General features: G+C 40.4%; 1 protein-coding gene across 2 annotated transcripts; it reads left to right on the forward strand.

Annotated features, from left to right (window-relative positions):
- The first annotated feature begins 2,153 nt into the window (after positions 1–2,153).
- LOC136430085 (collagen triple helix repeat-containing protein 1-like) lies at positions 2,154–18,098 on the forward strand. Of its 2 annotated transcripts, XM_066420374.1 has the most exons (6): positions 7,362–7,441; positions 8,646–8,757; positions 11,910–12,050; positions 13,072–13,218; positions 14,985–15,186; positions 15,877–18,098. In XM_066420374.1, the coding sequence occupies exons 3-6, from the start codon at positions 11,943–11,945 to the stop codon at positions 16,020–16,022; spliced, it is 603 nt and encodes a 200-aa protein (XP_066276471.1). In that variant the 5' UTR covers positions 7,362–7,441; positions 8,646–8,757; positions 11,910–11,942; the 3' UTR covers positions 16,023–18,098. The 2 variants fall into 2 exon arrangements, with proteins under 2 accessions (XP_066276470.1, XP_066276471.1); XM_066420373.1 differs by lacking the exons at positions 7,362–7,441; positions 8,646–8,757 and adding an exon at positions 2,154–2,337.
- Positions 18,099–18,262: the final 164 nt, after the last annotated feature.

The following is an 18,262-nucleotide window of genomic DNA, read 5'->3' on the forward strand; positions in this document are numbered from 1 at the left end:
TCATGATTTTTGGTATGTAGATAGCTTATGTGATGCTTTGTATGATTGGATGATAATTATGCAAATCAGATTATAATTAATGAGGCAATTTTAAAAACCTGCTGTGTTCCATGATAAGACTATTCAAATATGTGACATTTGTAACTGAGGAAGAGAGGAATGTCAATAGATAGAAATTATGCAAATGTAGGCCTAATTTGCATAATTCATGAGAAACTACTATCATTCCATACTAGTTGCTTTTGCAATAATGATATTTTGTATGTCTATCCCAGTATTCCTTGTTTGTATTATTCTTGTGGCTATGGATTTTAAGACTACGTAATTCAGCCGGTTGTACAACAAGGTATCATTGGCTGCAATGTTGTTTTAGGTTTCGTATCTGTCAATCTGTTGATAAACCATTTATATCATATAATCCACACTGGTTGCAATAGACGTACAATCGGGTGCAGTTTGTGTATTTGTGCAGTTTTACACAAAAAAAGGCGTTCTTACTAAATGACAGCTAAAACAATGAATCAACTAACATTTGATTTCGCAGGAAGCTTCCTTCTGTAATCTTATGAACGTTGTTTCGTTTGGCACGTGGTATACTCTGAGGAAATATCTGGATATGATTACAACTCAGCTAGCAATTCATTATTTACGAGTATGAAGGGAGAGAAGTGCACAAGGTTCGTCAGGGGCAGTCTGAAATGGAATGTACCAGAAAATCACATCAGAAGTCAGGAATTCCCTCAAGTCTAAGGCCATGTTGCTTTGATTATATTGATGACATCGGCGCGCGCATCAATTTTGTCCGTTTTCGGCCATACTGTAAATCGTAAAAAGCAGCTGTAAAATGAGAAAATACATGCTGTGAATTGCAAAAATATGTATATATATATTATATATTTCGGAAAACGGATACTTATGTCGTAGAATGTCAATTCCAAAGTCAAAGAATCTATATTTTGGTATACCATACTCTGTGTGTTGAGTTTTGTTCATCCTTCCTGGTCAAGTAGATTTCATAATGAAGGCAACTTTTATTTTGCCAAACTTTTTTTTAATTCGCACGCTCGCATCAGTTTTGGGGTTCCCAGAGGATGTCATCCATATAATCAAATCAACATGGCCTAACTAATCCTAAATATGTATTGATTTCAGCTTTATGATTGATATCAAATCCTGGAAATGAGTAGGTTAAAGCTAGCTGTAATGCTGTTATTTCGTGATTTGAAAAACAAACTGTAAAATTTGTCTTCATCGCGATAACCTCTTGTACAAATTGCAACTACCATGCCAGTTGTGAATTTTGGTTATTATTGAAAAACAGAAACGTTGTATATTCTAGTCAGCTAATCTGATGGATTCAAACGTGCTGTATTGTATTGTCGAATTAAAACATGCCGATATGCGTTAATGTTATAACTATTCTATATACTATCGGGGAAACACTTGACGACAAAATCAAACGCGTTGTTTCGTATGATTGAATATTTCCAAAGAGTCTCCATGGGCTTAGGAATAAATATGATATAGTTGACTCACGGTTATAGATATGAAATAGATCATTTTCTTGGTAAAACGAATATCGTAATAAACATCTTGTACTGGCTCTGCGCGTTATGTGCATTTCATCTTCATTATGCGGGGGGAAATCGTATACGAATTTTGTAAGAAAAGGACACTTTACAATTTGCATGCCAGCCTTATTAGATTACGGGATTAATTAATGTATTTGGATTCCGCATAGAGTAATGGAAATCGGTAATAATGGAATGATGCCAGCCCGACAGTTCGGTTACTCTACAGATTCTTGGCAACTTGCCCGGACAGCACTCTCGTAATGAACCTGAAACGGCGATATCGAACACTTCAAAGCACTCTGCAAACATTACCTTCGGAGCCAGGACAAGTCCTAGAAGTGACCAATGCCAGTTTCATCGATACACAAGCGGTCAACTCAAACCCGGTTACACGAGAAAACTGTCCCGTGCCAATTTAATTTTCCAATGAGTCCATCTCATATTAAACCGGCGCTGGCCCATACATAAAGCAATAAAGCCTTTGGTCAAATTAATACCGATGTATGGATTGGGTGAGTGGAATCGACAGAACGGTAATAAATTTGGGGAGGAGCAAAAGCGACAGGAGTGCTAAGTGGATAGGAAGACGTCGCCTACACAGAGAGAGAGTGATTTTCGGTGGCCTTATATACCTTGTCGGCCACAACCTCATCCACCCACGCAAACACACACACACACCAAAGAGATGATGAAGTCATCGGCGGGCAATTTCGCGGGAGTTTTCATCTTGGTGACGCTGGGCTGTCTGCAGATCTCCGCGCAGGTTGGTAATCCGGTTCATTGTTTTCATTTGTGTGGGCACACATCGGGAGCAAGGAGTCGGCCACGCCCATTCCTGTGCTTGGTTTAATGTTCTTCGAGAGGAAAGTGATTGGGAGTATATATACTGTAGCAGTTACAAATTGCTCTGCTTAAACATAAAACAGCAGGTGGTTACCAAGTGGTATGAATTGAAACTTTAGAATTTCTTAGATATGAAAGAATATGAGAATACAGTAGCAGTCAATACCCAGTATATCAATGGACGTACATGTAACATACCATGTGAAAAGAGTTAAGTAATTTTTACATCACATTCTTGTTTTAAAAAATCTGTGCATAGAAGAAGCTTCATTGAAGTAACAAAAAGTACAGTGGCTTTCGTATACAGTCAACTACAAACTATGAAATAGAAATACAGAATAAGTCTTAAAACTCTACTAGCTAAGCAATGCTATAAAAATGCAAGCTAATTTGAGTACATCCGTAATATTATGTTACTATCAGGTAGGGCTAAACATGGTTTTCAGTATCGTTCCTAATAACAAATTGTTCCTTGGCTTTAGAGAATGTCTCTTGCTGATTGATTTATTATGTATCATATCTATATCTTTATGTGTCCATTGGAAAGTTTAAAACGTATAGATTTTATCATAACTTACAGTTAATCAAGATCTGCATTCTCTTTCCCCCATGAAAACTATGTATGACAGCATAAGCTTATTCAACATTTCAACAGTGCCAATGATAAGATCTGACGCCTGGTACAAAATGATAATGACGATTTGAACAACGACAGCAATCCGGGATGGCCTTCACAAATAGGAGTTGAAAACGTATCAAAAGACTTGATAATCATTGAGACTGTAATTATTGATTGATACTTGTATATCACAAGTATGGCAAGACCCAATCGTAGGGATGATGGTGCATAGAAGAGTTATTTGGCAGAAGCAGCCATGACCTTTGACCTGTCGTAAACCTACTGTGTACGTAATGGGTTTCACCTAAATTGGATACAGTCTGCATACATTATCTCGTAAAGTGTTTCTTCTTTCTCGAGGTTTTACTTATCATAGAAAACATCATATCGGTCTTATATGTCTTCATTGATAGATGAGATGTCACTTACTTTATCATATACTTTATTATCTAGGATAAAATACATGTATGCCCTCACCGAATGATACCATAAGACAGTCGGACTATTCATACCTGTATAATAGCTTGATACGGCTCTTGATTAATACAAATAAGGTATCGAAATTGAAAGGCAGGATAAAGTTTGAAGATGGCACACTGTCATTTCATTCAGCTTCATCATTTGTATCTGCCATGGTACGGTTATCATATTCTCTGTGAAGACAACGCCGTGCAGCTGACTAGACAGTAGAACGCAGTGACTATATGGATGGTGACAAAGTAGAGTTGATCAAATGACAAGATAACTCCCTAGGGTCACTGGACACAATGATGAGCATGGTGATGAATCAGACAGAGATAGTGCTTCGTGAACTTTCCACCTGGGTGGATTGTGCGTATGTAAACAATAATTACATGCCACGTTTTGTCCAGTCAATCTGTAATACCTGTTCCTTGAGAGATCGCTACTCTAAACGAAGATAATCATAGACTCTTGAGACTGGTAGGAAATGAAAAAAGGGATCTTCCTTCAATTCGAGATTGACTGTCAAGTCAATCATGTGAATCCTAATGGATGAAAGCCAGGATGTTCCCGATGTTACTCTCCAAGCAGAGGAATGGGTCCGGCCGGTTTTTGACGTGTTTTAGGCGTTTTTGTTGTGTTTTTAGTCCCGTGTGGGTTAGCGACACACACACACACAAAAAAAAACAGGACAAAATAAAACGCCCGACAAAAACGCCTTAAAACACGTCAAAAACCAGATGGACCCATTCCTCTGCTTGGAGAGTACCCGATGTTGCTTCTTCAAAATGTCTATTTCCTGGACTAGTTCCAAACAGGAAAAGGGATCAGTAGAGGGGCATTTTGATTCATTATAGATTTAGAACGAGTAGCCAAGTGCTAGCGGTAGATTTATTTGAGCCCATTTGGCATAGCAACAATTGTTACGCAATAAAGTAGTAGGACAAACTGTGGCCCCCCGACCCCATGTCTGAACGTTAGCACCATGGGGGTCCTTTGTCAGGTAGGTACGGTACACAGTAATGAAACTGGCTGATCCTACTGACCGGGACTTCCCACAGCGAACATTACCAAGACAGGATGTTCTGAATTTTGGAATCATGTTATTGAATGGTCAGAAGATCTTTGTAGATTTTTGCAAAAGCTGTTATACATATTACGTAAGTTGAGTGTAGGAATACGCGTACGTGATCACATTGATGTAGCAGGTGGACGCTCGACACAACAGAAATACAGTAACTCTCGCACGGCAAATTACAAAATAGATTAAAACAGGAAATGCGTAGATCTCTAATATCTTGATATAACCAGCTCGGGCTAATCCTGAGTTTCGGTATCTTTTTTAATAGCAAAGTAATGTTTTCATGTATTTGCCTATTTGCATTTTTATAGTTAGAATATAGACTCAATTCTACATATAAAGGTGATGTTTTATCTTTTGCCTTCTGTTTCATCATGTAATGTGATCACAAGAAGTGATAGCTGTAATGTCATGTGCATGAAGACTTAAGATATGAAACAAAACTTCTTCCGACATTCTACAAGCTGACTTATTTGCATCTAGCTACAAAACATTATTCTCTCAATGTACTAACTCTATTGTGATGCACGAGTCTCTCCATGTGCACACTTGCTCATGCAATGTTAGAGCTGCGAATGGCCTTTTATAAACTCTTCTGCATTGAAGCCGAGGTAGACCTTTAAAATAATTTCCAACCACTTTAATATGAACTTTTTTACAAACCTTTAACAAAACAGTTACTTATTGAATAATACGAAATTTCGACAACTTCAGAAATAAGTCTTCCTGGTGAGCAGAATGTCATATCCATTGTTAAAGGAAATACCAGGGCCCGAAAATCGAATTTTGAAAGTCAATTCATTAGTCATTTCTATATATGATTATTTCAAACAACACTATCGCAATGTATAGCGACGTACATCAAGCAGATCTAGAAAAAACGACGTCGTTATGATGTGCACGTGAGAACTCGCTGAAAATCGTCGCCAGGGTTTTTGTAGGCTCGCGAAACTAAAGGAATCATCGTACGGCACGATTTTGCGCGGTTCTAAAATGCTCAAAGTATGAAGTTATTGCGCAATGTTACTAAATGTCACCAACATAAAGATTTCAGCATTCTTTTAGTTCCATTTTTTGGGCCCTTATATTGCTTTGCTTTAACACCTGGTCCAGTAGGTTCAATGTACTTACAAGTTGGTAATGATTGATGCTTTTGACTGAAAATACAGCCAGAAGAAATTGCATCTGGAGGGGAAACTGCACGGCAATGGCATTGCACCGGCGTTCAATTACAGGAATGGCCTGCACTCATCAATTTCAATATCATGCGGTGTAATACAAGATAGAGGAAATGATAACTCATTTTAGAATAGAGGCGGGAGGCTAGAAAGGTCAATATCATTTCAATTATTGTGAAACGGTACTGTATCTTATTTTTCTCAGGACAATGTTTCTAAAGACAATGATACAGGTTTGTATTTTAAGATGGAGTTAAGCCCAGTTGATCATTAGTGAGTGACTATGCTCTTCATCATAATGTGTATTCCGGAGCTACATGAGTTCGTACCTTCTTTGATGGGAACACATACAGGCCTCTTCGAGAATGAAGGACTGCCAAAAGGAGCCCGCTGTCGAAGCCAAATTTCAACTACGTAACTAACCTGCTAGATACAAACAAACATAATTATAAGATTTTAACGCAGTGACTAGTCTTTGCTAGGAAACAATCAATTTTTTTTTTATTCCTATATCCTGCGTCACCTGGAGAAGTGGTTGAGAATGGCACTTTTTGCCTAGTTGAAGACGGCAGAGGGTTGTATCTTAACCGAATAAGCAGACACGATTACGTAGTGTTACATATAAAACAATATTTTCATTTCTAGATCCTGCATCATCTAGGGCAGTGGCTGCTGAAAAAGGCACAATAGAATGTTGCCATGAAAAAGGCGACAACAGGTTGTATCTTAACCCTTGTGAAATCTATCTTCATCATATTTCGCAATTTCACTGCGAACAACTTAACAAGACGGATGTCCTTTTAGAATTAGTACGGGTGATTGCTTCAAGTTTGAAGGATTCGTAAATACAGGTCAAAGTTTTGCTCAATTGCTTTGCGGTTTTGCTCTCTGCATCTTCGCACGACTTGATTTGCAAAGCGAGGGAATGTATCCCTGATCCAATCATCAATTCTGCGATAACGACACCCCAGAGATCACTGGGCAATACCGGTATACATAGTCCGGGGAGGCAACGCTGTGTGGTAAGTATGATAGAAAGGTGGCATTTTGAAAGTCTCTTATGCGTATCTTGTTGACAGACAAAAATATCAGACAGGACAATTTTGAAAATAAAGTTTGATAGACACAATGGGCATAATGGTATCAAGCTATCATTTCCTCGTCATCCCCTACTGATCTTTGTTTTCTCGTAAAGGTTTACTTTCATTATGGTGTATTTTTGTCATGTATAATAAACGAGATCTCGGAGTCATAATCATCATTCTGGCTTGAACAAAGTCTTCCAAAAACGAAGACGAGAAAGCAATAGCACAAATCATTGGCTTATGGGGAGTAGCAAGCTCATTGTGAGCTGGCAAAGCCATGGTGAGCCTCAACTGTTGGCTGAAGATAAAACCCAATCATCGTTTTCCCGTCATTTCCTACCAACAGAACATCTCTCAATGTCTAATGAAGACCCTTATCTCATTGTGGTGGCTTTTGAGGTCTATAATGCTGAGTATTGTTAATGGTATTCTTGTCGGACAGTGACGCACAGGGTGATTAATTAGCATATTACAGCCCCTCCATCTGCATTTCATGCGCGTTCGCGGCGGTACATAAAGGATAGCAAACAGAGCTCTGTGCTGCTCTGACCGTCGCTACTGGCACCCGGACGGCACTCTTCTCCGACCCGTACCATCAGGTTAGACATCTATCTCTCCTACTTTACTCAATATCGCCTTCATGTAACGTCTTTATGCAATATTAGATACCAAGTTGCCATTACAATTTGTCTGTGGGTAAGGGCCCTTTGGATAACTAGATTTTGGTGTTCTGTCAAGGATATATTGATTAAGTTCTTTGGCGCTCACATCTCTTGATCTGATCAGTGGTTTTTGCTGTAAGATACGTTATTTAATTTTGAAAAGTTCTCCGGGAAAGTATCTTGCTGCCAAGGCATCTAGTGTTTTTAACTTCCCAAAGGAAGGGTTTTACCATTTGAATAGTTTTCGGACCGTAGAAGGTCATACTCGTGTGTATACGCTGTTAGAGGCAAAAGAGTGTACGCATGTCTTCGGTGTATTTGTCACTTCTATATATTAGCTAGTTAGATAATTCTGGCCATGGAGTCTATAGTGTACTGTGTCACCGCCGTTAGAATTTAGGAGAACGAGACAAATTACTCAGTGTAGCTGGACATTTACTCCAAGAAAAGAAGATACAGCTGCAACATGAAAAGCCGTTGCATGCCGTACTCCATTGCTTACCGGACGACATCGTTGAGCAAATAATGTTCTTAATGCATTGTCCTAATTCTCCCAACCTTCTTTAGTCTATCATGTAGATGATTTCAAACAGCATCGATGAGTAATGGCTATGAATAACCCGTCGCTTTGTCTACTTTTATTGGACTTTTACTGCACAGTCATCATCGATCTGCTGCAATGATACAAGCATGTTTCACTTCATTTTGAAATTGGCCTTTTGCTCGTAAAACTGCCCCCTTGATTCTAGCTGTGTAGGAATATCAATGGTTGGCACATTTCTACTTAAGGTCCTTACTTGAAGGTGCTTTGAAGATCATAACTATGGTCTTTATTGTTATTGTTTTTGTTCATGATAGGACGTGTGTATGGTCAATGATCATTTCAGGTCCAACACGACCGGACAATTGAGCGGATCTGATGCATGTAGTGCTCTGCTTAATCCTTCGTCGCATTTGAAGGAAGTTTGAATGGACAGATTCATTTGCATTACATCTATTAAATGAATAGCAAATGTATTTTTGATGCACTAAAAAGGCATTGCTCTGACAGAGTACACCGGTAAACTTATCTGAATATATACATATAGGAACAGTACCTTTACTGATGGTACCTATTATGTAATGTTGAATGTACGCGTAGCATTGCCACCTGGGTGCCAGTTGCCGGACAGAGCAGCGCTTCAACCAGCTTCATTACAGAAAAAAACAGGTTCTTATGGTGTCTCAACTGCTCAATATCCGTCTTCAAAGAGGTTAGTGACATTCATGCTTTGCTCATAGCAACAATCATAGAATAGATGAAAGGATTATCAGATTTGTTTTTATCTTAGAGAGGTATCGATACCATCAATGCCATGTCATGACTACATTGTTAAGTTAGTTATGATATCTTTATAGCTATATATACGTTGTTGAACTGATGCTGATTTGGTATTCAGCACCACGAAAACCATTCCATTATACAGTTAGCTAAATTCTTATCTATAACTTAAAAGCTATATGTTAAAAGCTATAGATTTAAATACGTACACCTTTGATTGAAATGTCTCTGAGCTTGAGACATAGCGATGCTTGCCTTAAGTTCTAAGCACCTTATTGATCTACCTTTAAACTGCGTACAATTACATCATAAAAAACAAATATCAAAAGGAATTATTGATGCCCAGGTGCAGATGTCTTCTATTCACTTCTTTATAGAAAACATGAATCATTTATAGAATTTCGCTTTCGCCGTTTTGCGATGGCATTTTGGCTGTAAAGTCCTGAAGTGAACAGCCTGCCCTGGTGACCTTTCACGGGTAACGACTCTTTTCAAGCGAACAAAACGCTCTAAGCGTCACAAAAGGCACTGTCTCCATTGCAGGGAATATTTGTCGCAGATGTACCTTCACAAAGGGCGTCAATTTCCTTTTCATCTCGATAAGAATGTGTGATTTACCACGCGGTTCACATATCAGTGATCAAGGGGATTGGGGTTAATAAGAGCAGGACCATAACGGCTAACGTCCTGGAAAATTTATGGCAAAGTGCTGTCTTCAGAGACGCTCTCCTAGAATGGATGTCATTATGCTCATCGTTTCTTAAATATAGATTGAACAGTTATTGGTGAAGCATCATCAGTTTTTCATCCCGAGAGTGAACGGAAGAGCCCCACGGGGCCTGCTCGATCTAATCTATGGTTGATATATCACGCGTATTACAGCCGACTGCAAATGACCAATTACGTTATTCGCAAAGGACCGGAGGGGAATTACCCAACGAGCATGTTGTGGGAAATGGGGGCGATTCAAAGCATTTGGAATATTTACGATGATGACCTGCCTATACATCTGCCATGGCCGTGCCTGTCAGCTCTAAGATGTACAACGTGTAGCTTTAGTACGTCTTTGATTTCGCTTGCACGTTTTTGTGGTGGTATTATGAAGTCGCATCATGATTGACCTACTTACATACAAGTATTCCCAAGAAACATACTACGAATAGTAAATATGTACAACTGTAACGGTGGTTAAGACATATCAGCACGTTAAGAAAGCACGAAACTGCATGGTTGTCGTGTGGTGGTGGTCGGTCAGGTCATGGGTTCGAATGCTCTGACATGCCACCGATGTTGTGGCCAGGTGTAAAAATGGGTACCTGACTTCGGTTGGGGAGGTAAATGTCGGCGGAAGGAGACTCACTGACTCACACCACTATACTGTACAACTACCAGCCTCAAAGTCATTCTACAGTAACAGCTTTTTTCCACGAACAGCAAAACTATGGAATTCCCTCCCAACCCACTGCTTTTGACTATAACCCCCGACTATAACCTACAAACCTTCAAAACAAACATACACCGCTATCTCTCACCTTAGCCACATTCAATTTAAACCAATCACGTCAATTAGTTCAATGCTTAAAGAAGTGTCCCCTTCGGCCCTGCATTGAGTGAGATCGTTAAAGAAAAAAAAGAGGGATGGGCTCCGCCTTCCAATACCGTGCTTTAGACACAGTGGATAACAACTCGATTCCCCTACGGCCTCAAATGCTGTATGGGACTACCAACCTTATCCTTTTTTTAAGTAAACTATTATCAAAAAAATATATTGCCCTAATGTGAAGCGCACACAAGATGCCAAGTCCGCACGCGAATACTCGAACAGAAAATAAATGCAGGCTTTCACTTAATCCATAATCCTTTATCCCGGGGACCTCTGAGATCAGGCTTAAAGGATTAGGGTTTTTAAAAGGGCTAATGCACCCCTGCTTAAAAGAGAGAGACCCTATATGTTATATGCAATCAAGGGAAGGCCAACTGTTCCTGCAAGCTTTTGTGCTTGTAGTGGATTGATGGGTTTCAAGCCGCTCCTGGTAGCGAACATGATACTGTAATTGAAGACTGAGGTACTGGATTTCCATCACCGGAAAGGACAAGGCAACCGTTACTCACTCATAATCCTTATTAGGTATTGACCTTTAAGTTCCCTCTCAGAAAGTGCGTGATAGATTATTCTGTCTCAGGCATCAGTTATACGGGGCGGGACTTTCTACGGGCTTAGAGGTAATGGCTCGTGGATTTGGTGGGAGTACTTATGCTTTGGTACCGGTTGGAAAAGGTGCCCTGCCGGGTAGCTCACGGGCTGTTTTATGTGCACTTTCGGGCGTGACCCGTACGTGGCCCCGTGGGACGCCCTCCGGCTACCGGGCTATTTTGGGGCCCGGCCGGGACCCCGAATCATTTTAGCCCGGACTTAAAATCGACGCGGGAGCCGGTAACAAATAGATGAAGTGAGCTAACCGTGCGGGTACCCGTCAGTCCACCGGGACAGATTTGTCGGGACTACACCACCGACGGGCACCGGCGCAACTGGGACCATAGTATAAGTTGGGAGTGGTGCAGAATTAATACACATTCACATATTTTCGATCACACAAAGTACTAATACTCTGTTGTGTGTATTGTATGTGTATGTAAGTCTGTGAAGGTTTGGCCTTGTCATTCCAAGTATAAACTTGGTCATATATTCTTGAACTATTTTCGTTTTAGATATACATTTCTAACTGTGTAGAAAAACTGTGAATCTGGTTGCCTCGAGCTGGACGAACGCAAGTCTATTTGATAATAAAATTAAACTAAAAACTGAAAGTAGTTCAGTCACATATAAGCAAGATATTAATACCCTTAGCTTATTCCTAACGTGTCTCCGGGTAAATTGTCAGTACTAAAATGGCGGAATGTGACTTGATTACAAAAATCTATGTTTTATTTTGTATTTCAATTTTGTAGTTTTCCTATTTTGCTAACGTACGAAAGACACTGTTATTTCGTTTTGTCAAATATAAAGCTTCGATCTTTCTATAATAGCAGATTATATCCTGTTGAAATGAATGAAATCATCATCCTATCCTCATGGCAACACAGGTCAACAGTGTACCCTATCAGAACAGCAACAACATGATGCCAAACGGAAATGAAGACAGATGTTCTTCCGGATTAAATGGCATCCCGGGGACTCCTGGGATACCTGGCTCGCATGGACAGCCGGGGAGGGACGGCGGTAAGGTAAGTGTGATGTCGTCATTTCATATCACTTCGCAAGTTCACATGACCTTGAATAGAATTCGAAGCGGCCTTGATTTGAATCAACTCCTTCCCTGTACTTAATACGACAGCAATATTGGTGTAATGTACCAGGATATAAAGCAAGTGTTGATATAACATCTTCGAATTCATTTATAATTTTTTCCGAGTGCACAGATACAAGCAAAACATAGTAAGAATGTTTCTTGTGTATCCCAAACTTTGAAAATCACACATGTATCCATCTTACCCAATACTCAACTATACAATCAACTCTAATCGCTTTTTTCTAATGACCTTTTTCATAAAGTTTGAGTCAGTGCATCGAGTGAGAACAAGTACCAACATTCACTTGAAAGTTCATCTGTGTTCAACTTGGTAGAAGTCATTCTGAGTCAAAGTTGAACTTCAATTGCCAACACAAAAACTGGACTTTGGGCTGATCAGCTCCAGTCAAGGACTGAGCAATCCACTTTTTTGCAAGTGTAATTAAAGAGGCCACCCGGGCTTTATAAACATCCCTCAACAGAGATGGGGGGGGGGGGGGGGGGTAGTTGGCGCCATAGACTTTCTGCAGCATATGATCCACTGCTCAGCGAGTCACGTGTTTTGTCTGCATAACGTGACGTCACAAAGACAGTGGATTGCTCATTCCTTGACAAAGACTGGAGCTGATCAGTCGAAAATTTGGATAAGTCCAATTTCCGTGCTGGTAATTGCAACACCAACATTGTACCATTATTCTGAAACAAGTTTTAACCGTGATTTCCAACACAAAAATTGGACTTACCCAAATTTTTGACTGTACAACACCAGTCTTTGTCAAGGAATGAGCAATCAACCGCTGAGATGACGTCACGTTATGCAGATAGCACACGTGACTCTGTGAGCACTGGATCATCATGAGTTGCAGAAAGTCTGTGGCGCCCCCCGTCTCTATTGAGGGATGGTTGCAAGGCCCCGATGTAAATTATGTAATTGTACCATTACATGATACCTCTAGGGCGAGATTGGGCCGATTGGGCCGAAGGGTGACAGGGGAGACCGCGGCACCCCGGGGAAGTGTTCCTGTACCAAGGCATCCACCATGAACTGGAAGCAGTGCAGCTGGCCGAACCTCAACAACGGGGCAGACGTGGGAGTCATTCAAGTGAGTTCGATCATCTGGGGCCTTTGTTGTTCTTGGTAAAACCAGTTATGCTTAGGTCGCGATTGGGAAAAGAGGCCTTGCCAAAAAGTTCACGGGCTGTTGTTTTGTACATGTTGTACTTTCAGGCGTGACCCTACGTGGTGGCCCCGTGGGGCACCCTGTGGCAACCGGGCTATTTGGGTGCACGGTCGGAGACCTCGAAGTTTTTAACACGGAGTTAAAATCGAGGCGGGACCCGGTAACAAATTGGTGTCGTGGGCTAATCGTGAAAACACCGACAGACACCCTTCCGGTGTTCGGCTGTTCACCGGGACAAATTTGTGTCTTCAGGGCCCGGTGCAAATGTGACCGTAGCATTAGCTGTTAATAGTACCTTTCAGTGTTTCTCAGTGAGGAAAATCAACCTGTTTAGTGACAATATTGTACCTTAGTTATTTAACACCTAATACGCATCATCCAAACCACGAGTTGATGACTTTTGAAACCTCCATACCAGGATGCTATTCAAAACGAAGCACTTGTTGAGCTAATAAGGATTCTCTGTTTATAAGTTCTGTCCAAGAGTTAGTAACCTAAACAAGGGTTGCCTGTCTTAATATGATTATTCACTGCCGTTTACTTATAAGACTACGCACAGTCTGCCTATGCATCATTGTCCACATAAAACAATAATCATTGATTTTATTAAAGAACAGTCTCCCCTGACTATAATACGGCTATATCGATTACTTGAAAAATAGATTATAAATGCATAATCCAAAGTTTATTCAGTTTGTATCTTTTCCCTACCATGACCATTCGCTCTTTATTGACAGGAATTAATGGTTATAGGGATGGTATACATGTACGTATCCCAATAAATATATTGATCTAAAATTAATGAATTACATAATACGATGTGGCCTTCGCCATAACAATTTAGTTAATCATCAATGTAAGTCTTGATTTGAGTCATATTCAGGAAATAGAACAATTATGGCTTATCGACAATACTAAATGTGATAAATCACTAAATGAAAAAGTTGCTGCAAACTAGAATATTTTCTGATCAGCATGTTAATTTGGCCAAATGTTTCGCCTTTATATCTTATGAGTTTGTCCCTTTTTCGCTTATATGTAATCCATTATAGCTAAGGTTAGATTAAGGAAAGCACAAGTCAAGAAGAATATTGATCATGGTATCATTTCCCTTTTTTATGTCGTCTCATCTATCACTAAGTCTGACTATTTGACCGTTGGGGCACCACAGAAGATCTGGCAACCAGTTTGCTCCACCCTTCTTGATTTTCTGTTTTTCTTAATGTTTCACTTTCTCTGATGTTATTCTCCCATCTTTTCTGGATGTTGTCTGCGTCTCTCTCTTCTTTCCTGGGCGATTCGAATTCCTTGCATGACAGCTTTCCATATTCTCCAAGCAGAGGTTTCGGTCGAGCGGGCTTGGAATGTCCGCGGGATTTTTAACGCTTCTCTAATCCCCTCCAGTGAGAAACGTCAAAACTCCCGGACACTCCTAGACAAAACCAAAACCGCTGCTTGGAGAATACGTTTTGACTAGTCCCGATGACCGTGACACGCGGCCGAGCAGCCCCCCCCCCCCCTCTCACTGGACCCGCGGCACGCTGGCGGCGTCGCTGCGTCCTAAACTGGCCTCCTTTGACTTTATTATAAAAACAAAACACACAGAGCTTAAAAAGATTAATTTCTTGTCGATGAAATTCTTTGAGTGCTTTGTTAATTAGATCGGCCACACTTCTCTTCTTTTTCAGGGGTGTGATTTTGTTAAAAATAGTAACATGTCGTCCCTCCGTGTGTCCGTGTCGTCCAACTTCTACGTGGCGGGCGTGTCTGCCTGTAAGAGATGGTTCGTGACGTTTAACGGTGTGGAGTGTCGGGACCCCATCACCGTGGAGGGCGTTCTATGGGTGCCCAGTACGGAAACAAGAAGCCACAGGCTGGGCCAGTTTGAAGGTAAAACTTTCTAACAGTTTGATATAACGTTAGCTGTGTATAATTAATGTGTTCATTCTTTTGGTCATAAGAATTGGTCAATTGATGGACCACGCTCAGATTGCCCTGACCTGCCTAAACAGCGTTTCCACTGAGTCAGCACTTTTTCTAGGCACTGATTGTCCAAATTGAATCTAATTGGTGCGAAATGAAATCCAGTAAGCTGATTGGCTACTCCTAAGAGCACTCCGCTCTAACTAAAGCAGGGAGTTGAGTACCCTGATCGAACTGAATAGAAGGGTATAGAAGGAAGTGCGGTACCACTCTTTGTCTTGTTGAGGTGAGCGCTGTGACTTCGCCGCGACCTAAGTTGGATTTGTGTAACCAATGCATTTGACTTCATGGAATATCATGCGAAACGTAAAAGTGTGACTGAAAAGACAGCAAAACACACATGAGTTTCTTTGCTACAAAACTCGTTTAGTGATGTGTCAAATCGCTCGGTCGCAGCAAGGTGGAACGGGGTTGTAGGGAAAAGGCTAAAGCTAGTAAAGGCAACAAACAAAAAACAACGGGGCAGCTAGAAAGCTTTACGATTTTCATCACAACATATTCTTGGAGATAATTATAAGCAAGAGGGAAATTGCAGACCATATCTTTCCAGGTTTGTCTTTTCCTATAAAACATAATTTGCCACTCTATACATTTCAGGGGTTTGCAACGATCTGAAAGCCGGCATCATAAGAGTGGACTTCAACATCGGCAACTGTCCCGACTTCGGCGACACCAACGGTTACACGGGATGGAACAGCGCCACCAGGCTGTTCATAGAGGAACTGCCCCCTCCTCAACAGTGATAGTTCCGTCCACCAGAAAATCAATCAATCAACCGCTGTCGTATACACTCATATATGCACCTATGCTAAACGTCCTTATCATTATTCCACAGGGCTGCTAGTGATGTAAAAGAAATGATCGCAACATTGGATGACTTTTCTGTACAAAGAAAAAGGAAGATTTGCGTGTAAGTAAAGAGATCTCTACCTCTTGGTATATCACTAAAAGGGCTTTTGAGGAAAGCTCATAGATAAGGAGACATTTGAAAAGCGCAGAAGACGGTGTGGTCATTTAAAAGACTGGGAAATCAGTTATGCAAACTTAGAGTAAATATGAGATTACACAAATTGTTTATATCATGTATATGTACATCATCATCAACACAACTAAACTGCACAACATTTATCAAGCACGTATTTATCAGTTGATATACCTAAAAACCATTACCACAAAAGCACTCGTTTCTGCACGAGTCACCTGTCATTCTGCATTCAAGGCTGTGGTGAAACTTTGGCAACTACAAAAAAGCAAAGAAAAAAATTCCAAAAGCCCCATTGTACGAACAAGGTCTAGTCTTCCATCCTATCTCGAGCAGATGCACACAATGAGCGCAAGTGCAAGACGATTAAAGTGTTTGTCAGTAGTCTTTTATAGTGAAATGGCGGTAATTGGCGTCCAAACTTCTCCCAAAATTGAACCTATCAAAATTTGAAATTTTCTAAAAGCCGCAGTTTTTTGGGTGTGGTTATGGCAGGGGTTCGTGCAGCAGTGTCTAGTCAAGTACAAAACACAACATGTCAGATAGACGTGTTTTAGACGCCATACCACTGATATAATTATAAGATAACGTACACTTTTGACCGTTATTCTCACTTGAAGATGCAAACGTTGTGATGAAGTGGTAAAGACAATATGCATTATACACACATTAAGCCTTCCTACTTTGCTCATGTAAATGGAGCAACTGACTTGACCTATCTTTTTATTGGGCCTTTTGTACGTTGTGGTGTTATTTGGTAAGTTTGAATGTAATACGTATGAATATATTTCTATTGGTTTGCTGAGATGTAGCGAAGTAACGTTGACCATAGTCACGTGAAATAGAACAACTGATTAGACCCATCATTTTATTGGGTTTATGTAGTGTTGTTATTTGGTAAGTTTGAATGTAATGCGTATGGATATATTTCGATTGGTTTGCTGAGATGTAGCGAACTTACGCTGACCATAGTGTGCCATACATGTACGCAAATAATTTATATATTTAGGCAACAACTCATTTCATCTCACGCAGTGCATAGAACACTTTTGAATATATGGAACATTGAACTGTTACTAGAACGTTGATATACTGCAGTCCCTTAATGCACATGTAGTACGAGTACCAAAGGAACCAAAAGGAAGAAGATTTTCAGGGAGGCATAGTGAAAGAAAACTATCCAAGACGAAATAGGAAAGCAGCGCTTATAACTACAGCCAGCATGGATAGAACGCGTTTTGATAGAAACAAGCAGGGCCTACTAGAGAGTAATGAACCGTCGTCATTTCTACCAAGTTGCCTGCGAGGACATTTTTCTACCATCAGCACATGTATTGAATGTTTACTGTCACTCGTATAATCAAATTAGCTACATGATACCGAGGTAATTGAACGAGGAACGATTTCAGAAAGAGAGGTTGAAGCTTAAAGATGTGTGTGCAGAATTCTGGGGTGATGACCGGGAATCGACAAAACTGAAACATTATAACATGTACATTTGTATGCATAGGCGGCAGGCCAAGGAATTGTTGTTGAATCGCCCGTGCTGAACTGCCCTGATTGGTGCATAAGTTCCGAGCGTGACCCGAAATGGACGGGGGCGTCCCTTGCTCAACAACAATTCCGAGGCCTATCGCCTCTGGTGTATGTCGTTTCCTTCCGTGGTTGGAACACATATATACTTATTGTATATCAAAACACATAGGCCTCAAGGATATGTAGAATATTTATGTTGTATAATCAAACATAGCAATGTCACAAGCAGGGAATAACGTGTCAATGGATATGCATGTATGCATGGCTGTGAATGTCAAGTAAAGTATTGTCAAAAACAAAATGAGTTTGCGTATTTGATACTAGTTGGAACAAACAGATCGTCTTGAAAGTAATTGCACTTACTAAGAGCTACAAGTAGTTACATACACAAGTTTTACACAAATACATTTTTAGATTTAAGTTTTTTTCAAGAACATCTGGAGATAGCTTATCATCTGTTTAGGC

Source organism: Branchiostoma lanceolatum, chromosome 3 (assembly GCF_035083965.1).
Source record: "Branchiostoma lanceolatum isolate klBraLanc5 chromosome 3, klBraLanc5.hap2, whole genome shotgun sequence".
In the NCBI taxonomy this organism is placed as follows: Eukaryota; Metazoa; Chordata; class Leptocardii; order Amphioxiformes; family Branchiostomatidae; genus Branchiostoma; species Branchiostoma lanceolatum.